Genomic DNA, 26,123 nt, shown 5'->3' with positions numbered 1-26,123 from the left:
AACCCCTCACTTGCCTGGTAGAACTGTTTACGTTCCAGAGTTCATCAGGTCATAAAGTTAACTTTGTAAAAAAAAAAAGTTTCTCCCCCTTGACAAAGAGTTTATGCAGGCATTGCTTCGTCAGTTGATCACAATGACATTCCTGTGCATGCTTCCAGGAACCATTCTACAGTAATACAAGGTCCCAATGGTGTGTGTGCCTGTATGCACATAGCATAGTGTAAGAGTAACTTATCTTTTGCAGTTCCCCATATAGAATGCTCACTTCTGCTGCTTGCCATATCACAGATTTCTACAATAAGAGAGAATACACCCACTGATTATCCTACAAAAGATGACACTTCTAGGGTTGCTGGATTACCAATCCCACACTATGCTCAGTGGTTCGATCTGCTGGCCCCTCCATTACCACTGAACCTGTGCAATTGATGTAGAAGACATCAGGAGGAACCAAAGCACATAGAGCAGAAAAGGAAACGGACACTTCCATAGAGTCCGATTCTCCAGGGCCTTCAGTGGGTACATTAATTTAGCTTTTTTTTTTTTCAAGATAAGCAGCACAGGCAGCAGAAAAGGTGGGCATTCAATGTATTTTTTGTAAGGGGAAAATATTGTAATTTTAGCACCAAATTGCATTAAAGCAACAGAAAAAAACTAGGAGTAAATGTACTCTCCTGCATCCAAAGCTATAATATGTCATAAATGTGTACACCGATATAAAATATTCCATTTCTAGCGGTTATGTATTCATTAAAACATCCTTAAAGTGGTATTAAAAGTTTGGGTCCCCTGGCGCTCCTCCCCTTTGACCAGTGCCCCCAGTAGCAAGCTGCTTGCTATGGGGGTACTGGTGTGTGCTCGCTCCCGAGCCTGGCACTATGCGTCCATAAGACACAGAGCCACGGCTTGGCCCCAACCTCACTCTCTCCTCTTTTGCTCACTGGCTGTGATTGACAGCACTGCACCACTGCTGCCAATGAGGAGTTGTCGTCGTCCCAGGACAGCCGAGGCTCTTGTGCACATCGCTGGATAGAGAGGGGGATCATGTGAGTATTGGGGTGGGGGGAGAGCAACACATAGGTTTTTTTACCTTCATGCATAGAATGCATGAAGGTACAAAAAAGCACCTGCCTTTAGAACCACTTTAAAATGTATTATAAAAAGTACCTCAATCTGCCTTTATAGGATAGCTATTAGCCTCTGAAGTTTCCAGCATAGCATGATTAACGCAGGGAGAAGAAGCAACAACATAAAGCAATCAGGCTTCACAACATCACACAATTCACAGAAATCTGGCTGAAAGGAGGTGATGGCATAGGGCTGAACTGATAACTGATTTAGAAATGGCTGAACAAAGCTCAAACTTTTTGGCAGGTAAGACAGTTCACATATAGTAGCTGTTTGCTGTCATTTCTACTTTAACCAATTTCCAACCATCATAGGTATATTATATATATATATATATATATATATATATATATATATATATATATATATATATATATATCTCTTTGTTGGAAAGTGATTATACACCGGCTACAGCTGCAACCATGATCCTGGTATCAAACTTTTCAGCCAGCAATGGGCTACAATGTAAAAATGATCCGAGCAGCCACTGAGTCCCTTTTACAAGCAGCAGAAAGGGGATCCCCCCCTCCCGTCAACCTTTCCTAGGTTCCCCCGTCAAACCGGGGAGACCAGGATTGACCTGTCGCATCGGATGTATTGTGAAGAGTGGAAAGAATGGAAGTTCTTTCTCCTTTTCTGTGATGTCAGAAAACAGAAGCGACAAGGATTTTGTCACTTCTGGATTTGGTTTGTTGGTTTACAAGCTGTATATTTTTTCCTGAAAATCTGTGTTGGATAAACCGCTACGCAAATATCGTGTGACATAAAAAATTGCAGTACCCACTATTTTATTTTCCAGAGACTTTGCTTTCAGAAAAAAAAAAAAAATGTTAGCGATATTATATATATATATATATATATATATATTTTTTTTTTTTTTTTTTGTTTTTTGGGGGGGGGGGGGTCCTAAGTAATTTTCTAGCAAAAAAATAAAATAAAATACAGATTTTTACATGTTATGTGAGAAATGTCAGAATTAGCCTAGTTTTGAATTGGCTAAAGTTACTATAACACTGCAATGTTTCCATCTTTGGCACATATGAAAACACAGTTTACTCACATCTGCTCCTTCCAGTGACTTCTTGAGGACAGCTACCACTTCTTCTTGGAAGGCAACTTCATCCACACATTTGGGTCGGCTGCATAGAAATCAAAGCTAGTTAATGAGTGACATAATAGGCTTCAAAATGTGTACCATGCACTTTAAATCCAGATGGTATTAATATGTAGCTTGGTTAGCCATTTGTTAATCGATTCACTTACATTATATTGCCAAAAGTATTGGGACGCCTGCCTTTACACACACATGAACTTTAATGGCCTCCCAGTCTTAGTCCATAGGGTTCAATGTTGAGTTGGCCCGCCCTTTGCAGCTATAAGAGCTTCAACTGTTCTAGGTAGGCTGTCCACAAGGTTTAGGAATGTGTCTATGGGAATGTTTGACCATTCTTCCAGAAGTGCATTTATGAGGTCAGGCACTGATGTCCTACAAGAAGGCCTGGCTCGCAGTCTCCACTCTAATTCATCCCAAAGGTGTTTTATCAGGTTGAGGTCAGGACTCTGTGCAGGTCAGTCAAGTTCCTCCACCCCACACTTGCTCATCCATGTCTTTATGGTCCTTGCTTTGTGCACTGGTGCGCAGTCATGTTAGAACAGGAAGAGGCTATCTCCAAAATATTTTGCACAACGTTGGGAGCATTAAATTGTTGAAAATGTCTTGGTATGCTGACACCTTAAGATTTCTCTTCACTGGAACTAAGGGGCCAAGCCCAACCCCTGAAAAACCACCCCACACCATAATCCCCCTCCAAACTTTACACTTGGCACAGTGAGCAACCGTTCTCCTGGCAACCACCAAACCCAGACATGTCCATCGGATTGCCAGAGAGAAGCATGCTTTGCATTGCACTTGGTGATGTAAGGCTTGGATGCAGCTGCTTTGCCATAGAAACCCATTCCATGAAGCTCTCTACCCATGGTTGCTGTGCTAATCTGAAGGCCACATGAAGTTTGGAGATCTTTAGTGATTGACTCTGCAGGCAGTTGGCGACTTGTGTGCACTGTGTGTCACTGCTCTGTCATTTTACATGGCCTACCATTTCATGGCTGACTTGCTGTTGTTCCCAGTTGCTTACACTTTGTTATAAGACCGCTAACAGTTGACAGTTGACCATGGAATATTTAGTAGCAAGGAAATTTCACGGATAGATTTATTGAACAGGTGGCAACCTATCACGGTACCACGCTTGAATTCACTGAGCTCCTGAGAGCGACCTATTCTTTCAAAAATGTTTGTAGAAGCAGTCTGAATACCTAGGTGCTTGATTTTATACACCTGTGGCCATGGAGGCGACTGGAACACCTGAATCCAATGATTTGGAGGGGTGTCCCAATACTTTTGGCAACTAGTGTATAATATAAGCAATTTAGAAGAGAAACTATAACAAGATTCATTATTCTCTTTGGGTGGTGACAGCCAGGCATGTAGAATTTTCAACCCAAATATTTCCCTCAGTAGAGGTTTACTTTCGATACCAAACACATTTTAGAGATCAACGATCACATATAGTACAACAAAACACAACACACAAAAGCCACACAACTGACAATCTTCTACTTGAGGCGATTGTGGCCATATAACTTCACTTGCAACAAAAAAACACAAGACAGTACTAAATGTTGTTATACAATCACTTTGAAATTTATATACACACACATAACAAAACGCATAAATAAGCAACAAGTGCGTTTTTGCTGCATTTCTGGCCAGGTTCCCACCAATGCAGTCTGCATTTTGCATGCATGTGTGATGTGTTTTATGGTTTTTTTAAAAAAAATTTTGGCCAACTTGTTGTTGAGCAGATTAAAACCGCATAACACATGTGTGTTTTGAATGCATTTCAGGCCTGGTTCACCCACAATGCAGTTTGCCTTTAGGCTATTTTGCAGTGCTTTATGAAGCTGTGCAATATATATGTAAAGCTCTGCGTAAATTGACAGCACTATATAAGTACCTATAGTAAATATGTGCGTTTTTGCACACGTTTTTGATGCTTTTTTTGGCCAACTTCTTGCTGGGCAGATTAAAAAAGCAAAACACATCAAAAACACAACATGTGTATTTTTGATGCGCTTTCAGTGCTTTTCAGGCTTGGTTCACCAATGCAGTTTGCACTGTCCACTTTGCAGTACGTTTTTGCACGCATGTTTTTGCGCACACATTTTTGATGAGTTTCCTGTCTCCATTGAAATCTATTGCACCACAAATGCTACATTTTGCATGTTAAAATGTCCTTGACCCTTTCTAAAACTGCAACAGCTCAAAAAATCATAGATGTGAATGTGTCCCATAGGAATCCATGCTAAAAAGGACAGTAGAGCGTTTTGTCAAAAAGCCCTAAAAAACACATTGGTGTGAAGCAGACCTTAATGGGGAGGTGCGTTTTTTTTAAACTTTCCAAATATGCACCAAAAAAAGTGTGAAAAGCAGCCTATTGGCTGAAAGGTGCTGAAAATAAATTCATATTCATGTAACGTCATGATATTAATTAAAAGGTCAAATAGAATACATTTATATATAAAAAAAAGTCTAAATATTTTTTAAAAATTGTCCATTTCGGTTTTCGGTCAAATGCATCCTGAATTTCGGTTTCGGTCCACCACTAATCTAAACCTATACCTGAGGGTATGAGGGTCAAGAAACAAGAACACCATAACCCAAGACATTGTCAAAACAGTAACCTCAATAAGACCTACCAGGGAGAATCCTGAATGACTATAACCCCAACTGCAAGGGGTGTCAAAAAAGGCTACTGAGACCAGCAGACGACCCAGTCGAAAAACTAAAGAGGTAGGTACATGGTCAATACCCTAACTAAGGTAAACAGGAGATATAAATTAGAACCTAACAATAAACTGGTGAGGTGGGTTACAACCCTTATGAAGCTGAGGATAACCTACACACTCACTGGTTACACAAAAGGCACCTTTCGGGAGAGCTCCAAAAAAGGTACCCTGCTAAAAATATATTGTGTTTATTACGAACTTCAATAGTGACAAGGAAGGTCCAGACCTCCCTACCCCAGATTTAATGAAGCAGCAGAATCTCTTGCACACAAGACAGGGGTCTTACTAGGACAGCAAAGAATATTTGCCTGTGTGAAGAATGCCCAAAAGGCCTCCACTATGAAACTGAAGATTAACCAAATAAGAAGGACCTAAACCCAGGTGGACAGCTTCCACAAAGTCTTCAAAGCATTTCTTGTTCCTGATGGAGGGTATCTGCAGCAGGAGACTAAAATGTTCTGCCTGCAGACAGCCCAGGGAGGGGCCTCCTCAGATGTCCTTCGCCTGCAACGCAGCATCTTATTTTCACAAAGGTTTGAAAACCTCTTCTCCATGGTCAGAAGCTACCAGTTAAGGAAGAACTGGATTCCAGGGGATCAGCGAGTGAAAGACTGAGACCTGCAGTATCAACCTGAACTGGGATCAAGCGACATCTCATGGAAAAGACTCTCGTTCCTTCTAGATAATGACACAGCATGTCTCCCAATGCCTGACCTAGGAGATCAACTAAGAGTGGAATTGTACAATGCAGCTGGAGTCAAATGCTTTGGAAACACCCATATGAAGCCTTGAAGATACTTCTTCATTGAAAAGAGATCCCTGGACATGAGAAAATAAGTTTGTCACACCAAGGAACTACCTGGTTCTCAGAGACAAACATCTTACAGGAATTAGGCTGGCAACATGGAAAGGGGCTGAGGTAGATTGAAGGAGGTGGGAGAAAGGCCTCGACAACAGAGTTTCTAGCTAGGGAGGAGAAAAGGCTAACTAAAGACCAGAGGCCAGTGGTCTTGTGTGCGTTGCATACATGTTACAGGTGCCGACTCTGAACTAAACCCGACAAGGCAAGATCTTAAAGCCATTAGGCCCTTCGGGGGAGATGTTGTCCGCTAGGGCCTTGAGTAATGTCCCACAATAGGGATGCCAGGATATAGCACAAAAGCTGAAGAGCAGTCAAAGCTGGACCCTGATGATCTAGTAGGTCAGGAAATCTCTCTATAGAGGGATAACACAGTGGGATACCTTGTGCCGGTAATGACATTACATGCTCCAAGGAAAGTGAATACCTCTAAGGTAGAAGATGGTTTCCAGGATGGAGCACAGCTCCAGAGGTCAAGCCAACAGAGAACCTAGAGCAAGAGGCTCGGGATTTAGGGGATCTCCAGGGGGTAGGTCTGTTAAACTATGCAGAGATATAGGGAAAAGGTGAGTGAGTAGCTGATGCAAGTATTTAACACGTTCTACCGAAGGGGCACTCTCTGCACCTGAATGTCTGAAGGGTAAATTACACAAGGACTTGCAAAAATCAGCAACCCCACCCCAATTAAAAAAGTGGGAGCACACCTTATGCTGAAGGATTATCTGAGGGTTTAGTAGGCTTCATGCTTGAAAATCAGGCTTAGCAGGCCTAGTAGCACCCACTCAAGAAGAAAAGGGTAGGACTCATCTGACCTTTTCTTGGAACAATTATGTAGAGGCAGGTGTGTGCTCCTGCCTACTGAAGAATCCCTGATAATGTCATCAAGAGTAAGATAGAAGAGACTGCATCCATCAAACACCAAATGTTTTCTTTTCATAAAGGAACAGTTCCATTAGACACTCAGGTGGGGCCCAGGACCCTTCAAGGTGCTCCCAGACCACACAGAGGAATACCTCGAATAGTAGGTATACTGGAAAGTTCTTTGCAGCTGTGGGGGCTGCAAAAGATCAAATGTTGGATACACTGCATCAATAAAAGCCAAAACAATACATTAAAAATCTGAGGTAATGGAAAGCGACTGCAGTGCCTCAAAAACAGTCTCAACAGAGACAAACTTCAAAAACTCTAAGTCAGAGATAGAACAGGCTGGGCCACTAGTCCCAGTGACTAAAGGCCTCGGGCAGCTTAGACATTGACGTCAAACACAGTAAACATCCCTGGTTGTTGTAGTGGGAGCTGTCGCCATCCGTAAAAGCAGGACTGTCACCTCTGTGGCTATGTATGAAGATTTTGCAGTTGCATGGGTTTGATGAAACTAGGCTCAAGGTACGAGAAAAGATCTCAGGCACTTACAGATGCAGACAGTTGGCAGCTAAAGAGGATTTAATGGCTGGAGGAGACAAAAAAAAAAAAAGTCATTGTAGGCGGGCAGCAGAAAAAAGACCAGAGATCAAAGTGCCTTGCGACTCTTTGCAGGATCTAGGTATGCACTACAAACCTGTGCTGAGGAAAGGTAGATCCAGATAGCTGCCATGTAGAAACTAGCTCAAGCAGAACTGTAGCAAAGAATCTACAATGACGGTAATTTGTGAGACATCCATGATTAAAAAAAAAAAAAGCTAAGGAAATAAATGCTTTTCTCAGTAGAGCTAAAGAAAAAAAAAAAACTACTAGGACACCAGCAAAAAAACAAACAAAAAAAAACAAATGGAGGCATTCAGGGCTGGGCTACAGAATGTCTTTTGTTAGTGTCCAAATCCTCCTGAAGATGGCAGTATAATCCAAAAGTATATCATTCCTGTCTTCCTCAGTGGATTAGAAAAAAAGAATGTTTTATTTGCCATACAAAATATGAACAACACAGGAAGAAAGTTAACTCAGATTGCCCCCAAATGGTCAACTTTAGTTATAACTGCATTATACTTTTTTGGTATATCCAGCACACATATTAAAATCAGGGTTAAAAAAAAAAAAAAAATTAAACTAGCAGTCAGGGGGCTATTAAAAGTTTATTTTGAGAAGTTAATGCATAACACATGGTGGATGTACAATAAGCTCAGCAAAGTATTGCATGTCTTTGAAAAAAATTATCATCAAAGAGAGCTAAATGACAATGCGAGGAATCACATGGATTACAAGCAGTAAGTATATACAGGTTTCACATCACATAAAATATATACAATTTGGGTTGATTTACTGAAAGCAAAAGGATTGTTAATGGGGCCTAGTAAATAAGGTGAAGCTGTGTTCAGTTAAAAGTGGTTCTAAAGCCTTCTATGCATTAAGGTAAAAAACCTTCTGCGTAGATCTCCCCTTTAAGTGACCCACGTTATCCCTGTGACGCTGTTTTTGAATGAGATTTGTACAGCAAATTATTCAATTTTATTTAAGCTCCTTTTGCTGACTGGAGAGTTAAGCTACACTTTTCATGTATATTACCACCATATCTAATACATGTTCCTTGTTTAAAAAAAAAAGGGGGGGGGGTGGTTCTACGCAAGAGATAAAATTTATAATTCTACAAAACTCTGCTTGAGTGTTCCATCCAGTTTTGGTCACCAGTCCTCAGGAAGGAGGTCCGAGGAACAACTACAAAAATTGAAATTACACTTTATAAAGAGATGCTTAGGAGGCGGCATGGTCCCAATATACAAATCTTTAAACGGGGGCTGGATCATTGGGAGAAAACCATTTAATATAAAAGGTCTCTAAAGAAGACACATAGCCACACAATGAAGTTGGATGTGAAGTGGTTCAATCTTAAAATGCACAAGGGTTTTTTTTTTTTTACTGTTAGAACAGTAAACCATTTCATGGTTTGAGCAGTAAGTGTAGATAAACTCAAAAAACTTTTAGATGTGTTTGTTAGCAAACAATGCACAGGAATACTGAAAATGGTAGAGACAAACACACACTCTCAAGCTGAACTGGATGGACCAGCGTCTTTGCTCAGCCTTACCAAGTAAATAACTATGTAAACATTCTAACATGCAGGCTGGTGTGAATGAGCCCTAGAGTGCATATAAACCCTAAATCTATGTTCAGAACATCTGACATGCCTGTGAGTAAATTTTTCTTAAGCAACCTCTTTGTACTGATTCCAAAGAACAAAAAAGGTATACCGCTCAGGCAAACAATCCAGATCAATCCACAACAGGTGCAGGTTCTGGCTCGCCACCATACACGATGCAATATGAAGAAGGGTCAGCCCTTCTTATGATTAAGCACGAGATCGTGTGAAACGCATTAACAGGTCCTGTATTCATGTCCTGGTTTTGTGTGTCCTATGGATTAATAAATACACACTATATTCATCTATCCTCCGGTGTGCGGCTAACCCTTCTTCCTATTAACCTCTTTGTGCTCACTTTGGGAGATGTCCGATGATCTTTTGGTATCTGCTAAAGGCAGCATAACAATTCATGGGCATTGATTATTGCAACTTGCTGCACAACTTTGAGCCTTCATATTTTACCCTAGCCTATGACTTTTTTTTTTTTAATGGTTGAATGACTTCAATAACTGCTAAGAGTAAGACATCTATAATCATGTCAAACAAGATATCCCTCGGCCTGATGCATGGTGGTGGGTGGGCATCCCCCTAGTGTGAGGCGTTTTATCATCAAATGTTCAGTGATCCCCTTGGGTTCTTCTGTGCCTTCTCTGTTTCTCTGAAGAACAACATACCTTGAAACGTGTAGGAACATGAGAATACTAAAACACAAGCTGTTGCTATGATCATTTAAAAATGTGTGCCATTTTGAACATAAGTGTTACAATATGTGACAATAAAATGGTATTTATATCAAAGGACAGTCTGGATGCTTGTAAAACCCCAACGCACAGATTGATTCGATATTTGCTGATTCGAAGGGATGACAGCATTCCTGAATATTTGTTGTTCTTAAGAAAATTGCTTTCTGTGAATCTGTTGCAAACTTTTTACCTGGAGATCCTGCTGGTAACAGCACTTGTTGCAGGCTGACACTGCCTCACAATTTGCAGTTAAAGGAGAAGTGTGGGTTTTTTTTTTTTCTAAATACTACTTACCTAGGTAGATGAACCAACGCTGCACCTGTCCTCCGCTGGGTCTAAGTGTGAGAACCCAGCGATCACATGACCACTGATTGCCAAGTTCTCACCGCTCTGTGAGCAGAGAAGCACCGCTGTCTGCTCTGCTACTCCCCCCATGCTCACTGGAGCGCTGGGTTGTGGAGGGGGAGGGAGCAGCATGCTCAGGCTCTCAGCAGACCACTCAGAGGGTGAGCCAGGTGCCGCTCCAGACTCTGGGGTGGATCCCGACTTTAAAGTCTGAATCTTTCCCCAACCTGGACTGGCTGAGTGACATCAGCCTGCTGTCAGCTGAAACCGGGTCACAGGAGTGCAGAACGAACTGCGCTCCTGTGATCCACAGTTTTGGCTATATTTCTCCTTTAAGTTGACAGCTTGTTATGTGAGCTCTGTTGATTATTGGACTGATATAACCGATATCTGATATACCAGATATGCAGCCCAACAGCCACAAGAAGACTGACAATGCTAATTGTGTGGCAATGACGTTACACTGCCAGCCTGCAATGTTATCACCGATAGATCACCAGGTAAAAAACTGCAACAGAATTAGAAAAAATTGATTTCTGAGGAAAACTGCCTCTAGGGAGAAATGATGCCAAAACATACACAGAAATAGGTTTGGGATTTACTTACACTGTAAGGTAGATGTATAATGCCTTAAAACTTTGTGTCTATTTAGAAGTGTAATTATACTGTATATCATGTACTCGCAACAGAATACACAATAATTTTGTTTTCCCCTAGCAGTACTTTTTTTTTTATCTGACTGCACCATTTGACAAACATAGCCAATATAAGGAGTACATCCCAGCCTGTACAGAAAAAAAATATGGTGTTGCGCCGAGTAGATACCAAACATGTCATGCTTTAAAATTGTGCGCGCTTGTGAAATGGGGCCAAACTACGTTATTTAAAAATCTCCATAGGTGATGCTTTATAAGCCTTTACAGGTTACCAGTTTAGAGTTACAGAGGAGGTCTTGCTCAGACGTTTGCGGCAATACCTCACGTGTGGTGTGATCGTCGTTTGCGTATGGGTACAGGAGCAAAATGAGTGTTTTCGCCTTTGCACGTGAACACGGGAGGGGGGGGCGCTTTAATTTTTATTTTTACACAGTTTCCTTCATTTTTTTTTTTTCGATCACCTTTATTTCTGTCACAGGGAATGTAACATCACTTGTGACAGCAAAAGGCAACACCAGGTACTCTTTATGGAGAGATTTGGGGTCTATTAGATCCCAGATGTCTTCGCTACCCTAACAGCATCTGATCACATCAAGATCGCTAATTTCAGATGCTTTTCCCATTTAGAAGTGACTACAGCACTCATCACTTCCAGTTTCATATACCATACAGGTCATCAGAGACCTTCCAGTCCTCCATGACCTCTATGGTAAGCCGAAGCCGGCTTCAGTTCTGGGATCTTTGGTGGGATGGAGTTCCTGGAGTGGAGGGAGACTGACAGAGGTTGATGTTGCAATGGGACACTTTTGCAGAGGTTGGTAGGACACTGGTACACTGACAGATGTTGCTGAAACACTGGTACAGCGTAACAGATGTTTTTGTGCACTTGCACATTGACAAATGTTGATAGCCCACTAGGGACACCGACAGATGTTGATGTTGCAGCAGGACACTATTGCAGATGTTGATGGGGCATGGGTACACTGACAGATGTTTTTGTGCAGTGGTACACTGTGACAGATGTTCATGTGCACTTGGACAAGGGACAAATGGTGCTTGCACTCGTGTGGGATGGCTGCACTGTGTGATCGGTGTGTAGCCAAACAGTAAAATCATCAGCTACACACAGACAGCAGCAGGCTGGCTGCAGCCATCTCCCTCTCTGAGCTCAGGAGGAGAGCCAACACAGAGACACATGACTGTTTACATTGTGTGATGGCTGTGATTGGACACAGCAATCACGGGATTGCGACAGTGCACAGCCCCGAAGCCGCATGGGGGCACAGGTTCTCACAGGATGCACAGGTACGTTTAGTCAGAACAGAGCTTGTCCCACCCGGCCATTTATGTACAGTAGCCGGGTGGGAAGCGGTTAAGGAGATTTTCCCTCCCTTCTTATTCTGGATACATTTTACCAGACAGGAAGTGAAGGGAAATCTGCAACAGGGAAAGAGACAACAATAAAAAGCTGAAAGGGGTTCTATTATTCCCCTTTTAAAGGTTGAATAAATGCATTTTTCTTCTATGAGTCTTGCTTATAGGAGCGTGTCCTTCACTTCCTGTCTGGTGAAAAGGCTGTACCCAAAACAGTAAGAGGATATCTAACAAAGCCCTGGATGCCAGTAAATTCTGACAGTTATTAACCCTCCTCATTCTATCCAAAACTAAAATAAGTTCTGGTTCTTGATAAATGTTAAATAAACTACCAAGATGCTTTTCATAGGAAGGATAAAAAGGTAAAATTCATTACTATTTTTCCACCCATGGGACAGGTTTTGGTTTCTTCCCCTCACTGGCATTTCCAGAACTGGTTGCAGAAGTTTTCTCCTTTAGGGGCTTGGTGCTTATAGATGTACCTCCTTTTAGAAAGGCCTGCATGTTTTTTCAGCTGAAAAAAAAACATAAAAATAGATCATTACTAAACAATAGTAACAAAATATTCAGCAATATTAGACAGAAAAACACTAGCCAAAACTTTTTATTTTGCTTTGGATAGAGAAGAGAAGGGTTACAGCCTCTGTCATGTTTCTCTATTGGGAAGGTTTCCCCTTCGTTTCCATTAGGACAAGAAGGGATGGAGAAATGTCTCCAACAGGAGCAAGAAAGTCTGAGTCCCTTTCCAGGAATACTCCAGGACAGTCACATGATAGATAGGCTTCACCTTCTACAGGAAATACAAGCACAGAGATATTTAAAAAGGCCTCCCAGGAGGCTGCTCCTCAGTTATACAAGGATTAAACAGACATCCAAACAATAGCATCATACATAACTTGAACCATAATATGCCAAAACAAGGGCAGGAATCCACTGTCCTGGAGGATTCCTGGAAAGGGAGTTATCAGGTAATAACTCAAGCCTTTTTTTAAGTCATCCTCCAGGACGGTTACATGAGACTCCAACAACGCATACCCAGGGTGGGACTACAGCTTGAAGGACCTTGTGACCAAAGGCCAGATCTTGGGCAGAAACAAGATTGATCTTGTAATGCTTCGTGAACGTGGAATCGCTGGTTCAGATGGCCGCTTTACAAATCTGCTCAATAGAAGCCCAAGCCCTCTCAGCCCAGGAGGTAGCAACAGAGCAAGTAAAATGAGCTTTCAAAATTGAAGGACAATCAAGCTTTAGAGAAGTGTAGGGCATACTAACCGTCGTTCTGGTCCATCTGACTATGGAGCTTTTAGATGCAGGCTTCCCTTTGTGTGCACACCCAAACAAGACAAAGAGGGCCGAAGATCTCCTGAATTACTTGGGGACTTCAAAATAGCAGAGGATGCATTTTTTTGTTGTCCATCAAAGTTTTCTTCCCTCTGGTTAGAGGGATTTGGCAGAAAGATGGAATAAAATGATGAGACTTGATAGAAATAGCAGATCGATCTTTAATGCGAGCCTGTATGGGAGCACTGTGAGGAAAGGTTTGTTGATGGATAAGGCCTGTAACTCACTAACCCGCCTGACCTTTAGAGTCAATTGCTTTATTGAAGCATCTTCTAGAGGTTCAAAAGGTTCTTTGGTTAAGGCTTCCAGAACTGTCAAGAGATCTCAATGTGCCACTGATCTGCAGGACTGGCTCTTAGAAATTGGTTAAAAAAAAAAAAAAACAAATTAATCTTAAATCATGGGATTTTCGCTCAAATTCAAGTCCAAAAAAAAACTACCAACGCAGCCGAATGGACTTTGAGGGTTCTCACGGATAATCCTGCATCCACCCTATGCTGTAACAAAATCTAACGCCGTTGATAAGTCTTAGAGACCCCTGTTATCTGTAGACATTTGGGATGTGTATTTCTTCCAAATCTTAAAATAGATTATTACTGGTTTTCTCCTGCTTAATAAGGTGTCTATAACTCTTGGGGTGAATCCCTTCTTTAATAACATTTGCTGTTCAGGATTCATCCTGAGATTTTTAGTGTGCCAAGCTGTGGGTGGAGAATGCCTGTCAGGGTCAGCAAGTCCTTCTTCATAGGGAGAATCCAAGGGGGTTCATCTGCCTTCTCAAATGCCAAAAACCAAGCCCTATATAAGACTCTTGCTTTCTCCATTTAGACTTTCCCGAGCACCCTGGGATCAGCTGGGTGGGCGGAGAGCCATAGGCAAGATTGAACTCCCATGGAAAACCTTAGGAGTCTACTCCTAGAGACAACTTCTTTAGGTAGCAGAAGCTTTCTACCTTTCTGTTGCTTGCTGAGGCAAATAGGTCCACAGCAGTAGCTCCCCACCTCAATTTGATGTCCTCAAAGATTTGCTGGTTCAGTTCCCATTCTGCCTGATCCAGTTGTCGCTGGCGCAGAAAATCTGCCAATGTGCTGTCTGATCCTTTGATGTGTACCACAGAGACTGATGACAGGGTTGCCATCAATGCTGCACTCAAATCTATAGTTATGTGTACCTGAGTTGGAGGCTCCCAGAATCTTCCTTCTGCCAGTGTATCCTTTAACTTCTGCTGCTGCAGTGATCTCTTGACTATCTGAGGAATGACAATCTGTTCCTCCAAGGACTCCACTCGGCCATCCCAGTTGTTCAGCAAATGAGACTAGAGCGGCGGTATGTGGAGCTGGGCCCACTGAACAGCTGGGATAGAAGCCAACATCAACCCTAGAAAAGACATGATCTCCCATCTTGTGACCAGTGTTGCCATCACAACCTGTTCCTTGGTCTTCTTAAGTTTGGCAATTGCAAAAGAAAACAAATGGGCAGGATAAAGATCAAGAAAGTCCCATACCTACTCTACCACTGACCCAAAGCTAGAGGGGAAGTGACACCACCCCCTCCCGTCAGGGGCCCCATTCGACCCCTAGGGTGAGTATATATGGGGGGAGAGAGACCCCGGCAACCTCCAGGTAGCTAGAACCCTTCCAGCTTAAAAAGTCACCATGCTTCCATCATGCCCCAGACCAGCAAACTGGACCTACTGGTAGAGGACTGGGGCCGGATCTGCAGTCTCAGTCAGTGCGGCTTAGTCCTCCGTCATTGGACCATCCTGGAGGGAACAAAAAAGGCGGTATCTGTTCCGTACTGCGTCCTAAAATGAGTCAGGCTGGAACCTGCACTCACCACCAGAGTGGCCGCCCAATATAAAGATGGCCACCACCAAGTAACTTCCGGCGCTGACGCCCTGGCATCACATCAGGCTGCCACCTAACCCCAACCAAGATGGCCGCCGCACCACATCTGGCCCAGCATCCACTAGCGATGTCATATTTGCTGCGGCGGCCATCTTAACTACATCCTCCACGAGGGAAAGCCATTTTCAGCCCAGGAGGTAGCCAGGAAGACACCCCTGTGCCCCACTATGGAGAAACGAGGCCTGGAAACCTCCCAGACTGCCAACTTGAGCCCCAGGGAAAGCAGCATACCAAAGGCTTTTTATCTTAAAGTGAAATATGAACAAAGCATATCCCTCTATAATGTGTACTTCTCTCTATTCAGAGCACTTAGTGTCATTTATGTGCTGCTTCGTTCCTCTGCTATCAGCATGAATCACTTCTGGCAAGATTTTCTGACACGAGAAAAATGGTGACAGGGGAGGGACCTCCAGTAGATTGACAGCCTCAGCTCTGTTCCTGTCAGCTGTGTGAAGGGGATGTGTCCCTTCTGTCCAAACAGCTCTCAGAGCTCAACTCAGCTCTGAAGTGTAATTTCAACTCTCCGTCCCTCTTTTTTCTATATGCTCAGACAAGATTTAGAAATTCTGCACTGAACAGATGTAGAGAAGAGAAGACTGCAGATAGACAGGTGCAACATATGTAGGAGGGATTTGTTTAATCTCTGTGCACCTCCTGAGGCCAGTCATTTCACTGGGTATATATGAGGGTTTACAACCACTTTAATGCATTAAGGTAAAAAACAGCTTTTAGAACCACTTTAAAAAGGACACACAGAGATAAGCTAATAATTCTATACAAATTACTGGTTCAGTCTCATGAATATGAGGTTCAGTTTTGGTCACCAATCCTCAGGAAAGAAACATTAAAAGGATAAGTTTAACTTTTGGAACATGTCTTTAGTAGTGGTGCACCGAAATGAGAATTCTGGTGCCGAAATTGATACCGAAAATTCAGAATGTATTTGACCTAAAACAAAACCGAAACATCTGCATATGTGGGGGTGGGGAGGCTCCAATTTTTTTTTCTACCTTTCCTGTATACATACATTTTTTTTTTTAACTTATAATTTTATTGCTATCACATAGGGGGCTAATAGTCCCCGATGTGATGGCACATGAGTGACAGACCAACTGTGTAGGGGGGAGCAGTGTATACACTGAGGTAGCAGTATATACAGAGAGGTTCCCTCACTGGCTGTCACTATGGGGTTTATTTACTAAAGCTGGAGAGTCCAAAATCAGACTCCCTTCTGCATAGAAACCAATCAGCTTCTAACCTCAGCTTGTTCAATGAAGCTTTGGCAATGAAACCTGGAAGCTGATTGGTTTCTATGCAGAAGGGAGTCTGATTTTGGACTCTCCAGCTTTAGTAAATAAACCCTTATATGTCCGTGCCGATTTTTAAATGCAATTGCCAGCTTTTTTTTTTTTCTTCACCATAGCTCAGAGAAGGAATGAAACTTTGTTTCTTTAAGCTCAGGAAAGAAACTAAAAAGAAAAAAACTTTTTAGCTCGGGAAATAAACTATAAAGAAACTTTGTTTCTTTTAGCTCGGGGAAAGTGACAGCTAATTCTCTGAGTTGTAGTGAAAAGAAAAAAAAAAAAACAGCAATTGCATTTAAAAATCGGAACTAATACAGTGACAGCCAGTCACTATACACACTGCTCCTCTCCTGTCTTTCTCCGCCCCCCCTCACATCTGCAGTACAAACAGTCCCACAGTATCGGCTAAATATTTCCTATCGGCAGAATGCCAATAGAGCCATTTTCGGTCGATATGTTTCAGTGGCTGAGATTTCGTTGCATCTCTAGTATTTTTAGAGTGGAAAATGTTCCAGCAACTGCAGCCTCTCCCCTCGTTCCTTTGAAACTGGGAATCTTCTCCCCACACCTGCTATCACAATTTGAAAGTAACACAGCTGCACCGGGCTCCACCCACATGGCAGTTTCCTGTGAATAAATGCCTACAAGTACCATCAGCCTTTGTGGCTGATGGCTTGTAGTTCTCAATGAACTGCGAGGGTGCTGGTAAGTGCTCTTGTAGACCATGGAGCTTCCTGCCCTTGGGTAACTGCCTGCCTCTACGAGGTACGGGCAGACAGTTACGCAGAGTGTCTACAGGAGGCTGAGATTGCACCCACGATCTACTGAAAAAAGTGTATTTTTTTTTCTTCCCACAAGGTGAACTTTTTCGCTGTCAGAACCACTTTGCATTTTTTTTGCACACATTTAAAAAACCATTTTAGGCCTGAAGATTACACAAAACCCCCAAACATTATATATTTTCTGACAGCAGACACAAAGAATAAAATAGTGTTAATTCCAATGTTTTATGTCGCACAATATTATCGCAAAGGTCTAGTAAATACAACATTTTTGTTAACATATATACATGATTTTGTGCAGCCCTGCCCCCCTGGAGCAGTACGTCTGCTATAGCGCTGAGGTGAAGCGGTTAAAGTGGCTGTAAACTTCAGACATGAAACATGAAAAAAGTATATCCCTCTATAGTGTGTAGTTGTCTCAGTCCAGAGCACTAAGGCTACTTTCACACTGCTGTGCTGAAAAAAAATGCATGTGTTTTTCATGCATTTTTTTTTATGCGTTTGGTGTTGCAATTTTTCCCACTGGACAAAGCACATCCCACAGGTGCGTTGCTTTTTTGCTGCAATTTCCATTCATTTCAATGGAGGGATGCATTTTTGGTGCATTTTTTTTTTAACTGAACAAACACACACCAAAATGCAGCAATCAGGATTTTTTTCACCACAACTGAAGTGCAACAAATCAGATGCTGCCTTGTCCCTCTATCAGCATTAGTCACTTCTTACAAGCTTTCCTGACACCAAAAGAAAAAGGGTGACAGGAGGGAGCTTCAACACACAGCCTGTGATGTAACAGCATCATCTCTGTTATTTTGTGCTGTGTGAAGAGGGATGTGTCCCTTTGGGGAGATTTTCTTTCACTTTCTGCCACATAGCTAAAACAGCAAGCGAGAGAAAATCTCTCCAAAGTGAAGGAATCTCAGGGTTTAACCAGAACTAGTGCCCCCATTGAAAGATTTCAACTCTTTCTCTTCTAGTGTTTATACAAAATTTCTGTGAAAAACAGGACAAAAAAAAGCTGACATATGTTGTAATCCCTCTCCACTCTATCCAAAACTAACAAAAAAAAAAAGTTGCCTTTAGTTATAGTGAACAAGCTGAAGATAGAAGCTGATTGGTTGTCATGCTCAGCTGCTACAGTTTTGATAAATTTCCCTCTATTATATTTCACGGTCATCTTTTACAACACTGAGCTGTGTTAGGAAACTCAAGAACTGCTACTCTGATGTGTACTTGCCAATTTATATGTTGGCTTGGGTGTGGGAATTTTTTTAAATAAAAATGCCCTACAAGAATCGCCTTTGGTGGCTACAGCTGTTGATCACCAGGTCCCAGCTGGAGATTCCTCACCAGCACCCTGCAATCGCAGAGTATCACTGATCTGGGGGGGGGGGGGAAGAGAGAGAAGTCTGTATGTAAACAATACAGATCTCTCCCCTATCAGCACCAGCATGCTGGTTTGTATTGCTCTGCACAGCCTTCCTAATAAAACACAGCACAGTTAACCCTTTGATCACCCCAGATGTTAACCCCTTCCTGCTCAGTGCAGTGTCAGTGCCTTTTATTTGCACTGATCACTGTATTAGCGTCACTGGGGATGTCAGCGACAGTTCCTACCCAGTGTCAGAATGCCAGCCGCAGTCCTGCTCTGGGTTGCTGATCTCCACCATTACTAGTATTTAAAAAAAAAATAATTATATATATATATATCCCCATCCATTTGCAGAAACTAACTTTCACATAATCAAATTAATTTCCAAGTATTTGTTTAGCAAAGACATGTAGCAGAATACATTTGTCTAAATTTATGAAGAATTTTTATTTTTTACTGCGTGTTTTATAGTAAAAAGTAAAAAATATTTTTTTCTTCAAAATTGTCAGGGTTTGTTTGTAGCACAAAAAATAAAAAGCACACAGGTGATCAAATACCACCGAAAGAAAGCTCCATTAGTGGGGAAAAAAAGAAAAATTTCACTAGGGTGCATTGTTGCATGACTGCACAATTGTCAGTTAAAGTAACGCAGCGCTGTATCGCAACAAATGGCCTGGTCAGGAAGGGGGGTAAATCCTCTGGAGGGCAAGTGGTTAAGCTTTGAAAATGAAAGACAGAAGCTGATTGGTTGTCATGTACAGCTGCTCCAGGCTTTGTAAATTCTCCTAGTGAATGATAACCTACTCAGGACAGGACAACAGCTACACTTCAATGACCGGAACAAACAGAAACCACAGGCAGTCTACTTTCCTTACTATTGTATACAGCACTTCTTAGGTAGCAGTTGGATATTCAGCGCTCAGTGATAAGGGATCAAGTCATAGAGAACACACTTACTTGTTAACGTCTCTGACAGATTTCTGAGCCAACAACCAGCGCGCCAAAACCTCCACACACAGCACTTCCGGGTCACGAGGCTCCACTCGCACAACAGTGGCTACATGTGACCGGAACTGAGCTCTACACCACGGGACTGGGACATGGGAATGTACAGAGAGAGGGAGGGGCGATGAGGTCTGTCTTTGTGAGCTGTATAGAGCAGGATAATGTAGGCGAGGTGTCGGGGCACCGATAGGGCTGCTTCTCTTCAATAATCACGTTCACAAAACAATACAGGAGGCCGGTAGAAGTCGCCCATAGGAGAGCAGGTTCTATAAGAGGCGGTGGATGCGGCCCTCTGTGGGCACTGCATAATGAAGGCTAAAGCTGAACTTCAGCCTGCACAGCAGTCATCCATTTCTGATCCTATGCTGAACGTGCTCACTGGAATTTCACTGCAAACGCTTTACACTGAACATAAGCTGCAGAACGGGTGATACAGCCTGCTTGGACTTCAAACATTCATCGTTGTCCTCCCTGGCCCGTTCCTTTCATTCATTGGCTTTCATTCCTTTAACCACTTCAATACTTGACACTTTTACCCCCTTCGTGCCCAGGCCAATTTTCAGATTTCAGCGCTGTCGCACATTAAATGACGACTGCGCAGTCATGCAACACTGCCCCTATGCGAAGTGTTTATCATTTTTTTTCACACAAACAGCTTTCTTTTGGTGGTATTTAATCACCACTTGCACTATAAACAAAAACATAAAAAATAAGTTTTTCTTTGTTTCTATTATAAAATTTTGCAAACGGGTAACTTTTCTCCTTCACTGATGTGCCAGGCTGCACTGATAGGCAGCATTGATGGGCACTGGTGAAATGTCACGGATAGGCAGCACTGATAGGTGGCACTAGTGGGCATTGATGAGGCACTGATATGCAGCAATGATGGGCACTGATAGGCTGCACTGCTGGGTTACATTGCTGAGCAGCACTGGTGGGAGGCACTGCCGTGATGATCAGTGCCAATCTGCTCTTTGACAGTTGCCTGTTATCAGCAGTACTTTCCTCACTTTGTGACAGCATGAGGAAAGTGCAGCCGATCACCAGCAACTGTATTTACTTTGTGACCTGTGTCATTTTACACAGCTGATCACGTGGTAAAAGGCCACTGTAATTGGCCTTTTACCTCATCACATGATCAGCTGTGTCCGTAGGACAGCAATCACGAAGATCGCCGGAGGCGTGCAGGATGGCAGCGTTCTGGGAAGACATCATATGACGCCCTCCCAGAACTGGACAACCGCGCTGTAGCCGTCATTAGGCTATAGCGCGGTTGGCAAGTGGTTAAAGGATAAGTTCACCTTTTAGACAAAAATAATAAATGCACATTTTTTTTTGCAGGTAAAAAAATATGCATTTATTATTTCTCTACAGGAGCCTGGAAAGCATTGCACCAGCAATCAGTAGATCTCTGATGCCATGCAGGTCTCCTGCAGACCTATCAGAATATCTGGTTGCCGGACAGGATGTACAGTCAAGCAGATACACTGACAGGAGGCTTCAATGATATACCATGAGTGATGTGGCTCTTACATGCTGCACAAGGTTTTGATGTGTGTCTGGAAATGTTTGACCATTCTTACAGAAGTGCATTTGTGTGGTCAGGCACTGATGTCAGATGAGAAGACCTGTCTCGCAGTCTCCACTCTAATTCATCCCAAAGGTGTTCTATCGGGTTGAGGGCAGGACTCTGTGCAGGCCAGTCAAGTTCCTCCACCCCAAACTCACTCATCCATGTCTTTATGGACTTTGCTTTGTGCACTGGTGCGCAGTCTTGTTGGAACAGGAAGAGGCCATCTCCAAAATATTCCCACAAAGTTGGGAGCATGAAATTGTTGAAAATGTCTTGGTATGCTAACGTCTTAAGAGTTCCCCTCACTGGAATTAAGGGGCCAAGCCCAACCCCTGAGAAACAATCCCACACCTTAATCTCCCCTCCAGCAAACTTTAGACTTGGCACAATGCAGTCAGCCAAGTACCATTCTCCTGACTACCGCCAAACCCAGACATGTCCATCGGATTGCCAGACAGAGATGCGCGATTCGTCACTCCAGAGAACACATCTCTGCTCTAGAGTCCAGTGGCCATGTGCTTTACACCACTTTATCTGATGCTTTGCATTGCACTTGGTGATGTAGGGCTTGGATGCAGCTGCTCGACCATGGAAACCCATTCCATGAAGCTCTCTACGCACTGTTGTGCTAATCTGAAGGCCACACGAAGTTTGGAGGTCTTTAGCTATTGACTCAGCAGACAGTTGGCGACTTCTGCACACTGTACGCTTCAGCACTTTGCCTACCACTTTGTGGCTGAGTTGCTGTTGCTCCCAGTTGCTTCCACTTTGTTATAATACCACTAACAGTTAACTGGAATATTTAGTAGCAAGGAAATTTCACAGATGGACTTATTGCATTGGTGGCAACCTATCACAGTACCACGTTTGAATTCACTGAGCTGAGAGCGACCCATTATTTCACAAATGTTTGTAGAAGCAGTATGCATACCTAGGTGCTTGATTTTATACACCTGTGGCCATGAAGATGATTGCAATACCTGAATCCAATGATTTGAAGGGTGTCCCAATACGTTTTCCAATATAGTGTATATGCAGCAGCTGGGGAGCTGCAAGGTGATGGCTTTTCAACACCCAGACTGTCAGAAAAGTATGTATTTTATCCTTTTAGCCTTGTGTGTTGAAGTGGCCCCAAGGTGCTAGGTTAACTGCCTTATCCTACTCATTGTATACATGGGTGTAAATTGAACACATACTACCAGGGGCGGACTGACAACTCATGGGGCCTCCGGGCAATAGGGGATCATGGGGCCCCCGTGTCCTTTCCAAACTCAAAAAAGCCTATGAAAAAGGTATCGGACATCTCATGGGGCCCCCTACTGACCCCGGGCCCTCGGGCAGTGCTCGAGTTTCCAAATGGTCAGTCCGCCCCTGTGTACTACAGACCTTGCACCTACAAAATATACCTTGAAGCAACCCTGTCATAAAAATGTACCTGGTCAAAACATTTTGCTAACAGAGGGGGAGTGTAAATGATTACCTCCCCTACTGCTGGAGGCACTGCATTTCACTATTGATGAAGAATGGTTCCGCAAAGTTTGCTGGAAAACCAAGATTAACCAATCTCCTGTCTCCCACATTCTCACTCTTTCCTCCTGGTGACTTTCACATCACAGCAGGATGCAGTATTGCAGTACAGGATGCAGTAGTCAAGTACAAGATGCAGTAGTGAAGTTCAGGATGCAGTATTGCAGTACAAGTTGGTGGAAGGAACCAGTGAGCACTGCAGTTGAGCCAGGAAATTAACACTCCTGGAAGTGTTTTACCAGCAGTCTTTGTCTACACACAAAGAAGGACCTTACTGATTGTAAAAGGAAGATGTTAAAAGACTTGGGACTTGAATGTCTCCTGATCACTGCAGATGTAAGCTGTCCATACACAAATAGCTAACAGTGCAGGTGGATGATTCTTCCATTGCACCTATTGTATTTTGACAGCGGGCGCCAGCCGGCATACGTTCCTGTGCAAATAGGAGTGGCGGCATCTCCACACAAAGCTTTTGCAGATCATTCTGGGTGTCAGATTAGGCACCATACATAGTGAGTGTAAACTTTTTTAATCTTGCTTGAGATTTTAATAAACGATAATACCCTATGGAGTTTTCTTGGCTTCCTCTCCATATATGGATTATGTGGAATTGAGAATATCGGTTCCATGGATGACATGTTACACAACAGGGCTGTGTGAAAGCACTTATTGACCTTCCCTTGGTATACATTTAGGGGGTCAACAACCTCTGGTGAATATGGTCCCTGCAGGGGATACGGCTGGTCACACGTATTAGAGGAGTCTGGAATGAACATGCATGGAGCAGTCACTTTATGTATTCACTGTATGTCTAGAACTATAGTACATGCAGTGCTCAACATAAATGAGTACAACCCTTTTGAAAAGTAAGATTTTAATCAACATCTCAATGAACACAAGGACAATTTCCAAACTTTTGTCAAAACTGAGTTTTATAGTTTTTATAGCTCATTACATGAAAGTAAGGTTAATAATATAACTTAGTTTACAAAATCTTAGGTTTTACTCAAATGAGTTGATGCAAAAATGAATACACCCCACAACAAAAACTACTACGTCTAGTATTTTGTATAACCTCCATGATTTGTAAGGACAGCACTGAGTCTTTTAGGCATGGAATGAACAAGTTGCCGACATATTGCAACATCTATCTTTTTCCATTCTTCAAGAATGACCTCTTTTAGAGCCTGGGTGCTGGATGGAGAGTGATGCTCAACTTGTTTTTTCAGAATTTCCCATAGGTGTTCCATTGGGTTCATATCAGGAGACATACTTGGCCACAGAATCACTTTCACTCTGTTCTTCTTCAGAAATGCAACAGTGGCCTTAGATGTGTGTTTTGAATCATTGTCATGTCAGAAAAGTGCACGACAACCAAGGGCATAGAGTGATGGTAGCATCTTCTCTTTCAATATAGAGCAGAACATCCGTGAATTCATGATACCATAAATGAAATGCAGCTCCCCGACACCAGCTGCGCTCATGCAGTCCCACAGAAGGATACTGCCAGAACCATGTTTCATTGTAGGCACCATGCATTTTTCTTTGCACTACTCACCTTTGCGATGCCATACAGCTTTGAAGCCATCAGTTTCAAAAACATTTATCTTGGTCTCATCACTCCAGAGTACACCATCCCAGTAGTCTTCTTTTTCAGCATGGGCCCTGGCAAATTCTAAGCTGGCTTTTTTTTGCATGGGCTTTAGGAAAGCCTTCCTTTGTGGACGACACACATGCATGTCATTCCTCTGCAGTGTACGCCGTATTGTCATGGGCGTATTTGCCGCAAGACAAACAAGGCACTTGCCTAGGGTGGCACTATACAGGGGGGTGGCGCCGCGCCTCGGAAGAAGGGACGTCTTTGATGTCACTGCAGGAATCCAGTGAGGAGTAGGAGTATCATGCCTCCCCCTGACACTGTCGTCATCCGGGATCAACTCTCAGCAGTGGCTCCCCACCACCATCCACTGCAGAGAGCTCCGACCCTCAGAGCAGTCTATAGCCTGGCCGGGCACACTGCATGCTGGGAGTTGTAGTCCTTCCCCTGCCGCCCCGAACTACAATCCCGACAGGCTGTGCGCAGGAAGGACTACAACTCCCAGCATCCAGTGCGCCTGGCCAGGCTATAGGCTGCTCTGAGGGTCGGAGCTCTCCTCAGTGGATGGCGGTGGGGAGCCAGGGCTGAGTGATGATCCCAGAGGACGGCAGTGTCCAGGAGAGACAGGGATCTCTGTCACAGAGGTGGAAGAGAGAAGGGAAATGCGGCTGCGAGGGAAATACATGCCCCCCCTCGGGCTCCGCCCCGCTCCGCCTGGTGAGTGATCTCCATGCCTACTGCTGTGTATACCATGTATACTACGGGGGGGGGAGAGAGCTGACAGACTGACCAGAAACTGCCAGGTGACTGACCAGAGACTGCCAGGTGACTGACCAGAGACTGCTAGGTGACTGACTCATACCACTAACTGACACCTAGGCACCGCTCATACCATTAACTGACACCTTCACGCCCCTCATACCACTAACTGACACCTTTTCTCCGCTCATACCACTAACTGACACCTTCTCTCCGCTCATACCACTAACTGACACCTTCTCTCCACTGCTGCAGCTGCTGATCGACAAAAGTTTTTCAGCATGTCTGTTTGACAGAAGTCAATCTATCGTCCTTGCTGAACTGGCAGAATTTTCCATCTCTCTATGTCCAGCTTTAGTTAGGCTTTATTACATTAAATAGTGCTGACTTTCTAACATTGCATGCTTACTAATAGGATGAGAGAGAACTATGATAACCTCATTAATGAATCACTACCCCCAAACTATCAAGCCACAACCTTGACAAAGCTATATTGCTTTGACCGCAGATAGTTCTTTAGGGAACTGGCTGTGATTTGTGATAGAGATGAATGAGTAGCAAGAATGAACGGGGCTTCACATTTTATAGCATGTAAGGTACTTATATGTTTTTAGCTATTTACCTAAAGCATGGTTTCTCAACTAGGGTTCTTCCAGAGGTTAGTAGGGGTTCCTTGAGCAATGAGCAATGTTTACCTCTCAGATAAGTTCCCACTGATGTCATTGATCTTTTTAGCTATCTATAAGGGGGTATTTCTTCCTAATGACTACAATTGTAAGGAGCATTCTTCCCAATGACCATCTTACTAATGTATCATGAGCTATAGATATAGTAATCTTTAGGAGGGGTCCCTTGAGATTGGAAAGTTATTTCAAGAGTTCCTCTGAGTTGAAAAGATTGAGAAAGACTGACCTAAAGCTTCACTTTCCATT

General features: G+C 43.1%; 1 protein-coding gene across 2 annotated transcripts in view; it reads right to left on the bottom strand.

The window, feature by feature from the left end:
- Positions 1-26,123, bottom strand: part of RFC4 (replication factor C subunit 4) — an 81,940-nt gene that overhangs the window by 34,833 nt on the left and 20,984 nt on the right. Inside the window, exons 1-3 of one of the 2 annotated variants that reach the window (XM_089675590.1) lie at positions 19,688-19,813; positions 12,401-12,538; positions 2,189-2,267 (exon numbers count right to left, since the gene is read on the bottom strand). In XM_089675590.1, coding sequence (XP_089531716.1) covers positions 2,189-2,267; positions 12,401-12,528 — 207 coding nt within the window. In that variant the 5' untranslated portion in view covers positions 12,529-12,538; positions 19,688-19,813. Of the gene's footprint in view, positions 1-2,188; positions 2,268-12,400; positions 12,539-19,687; positions 19,814-26,123 lie in introns of those variants that run through there. The other variant, XM_089675591.1, reaches the window with a different exon arrangement.

This window comes from Staurois parvus, unplaced genomic scaffold, assembly GCF_062004578.1.
Source record: "Staurois parvus isolate SC_StPar_1 unplaced genomic scaffold, SC_StPar_1.0 ptg000155l, whole genome shotgun sequence".
NCBI lineage: Eukaryota > Metazoa > Chordata > Amphibia > Anura > Ranidae > Staurois > Staurois parvus.
The sequence above is the reverse complement of the archived record's forward strand: the minus strand, read 5'-3'. Positions and strand labels throughout refer to the sequence as shown.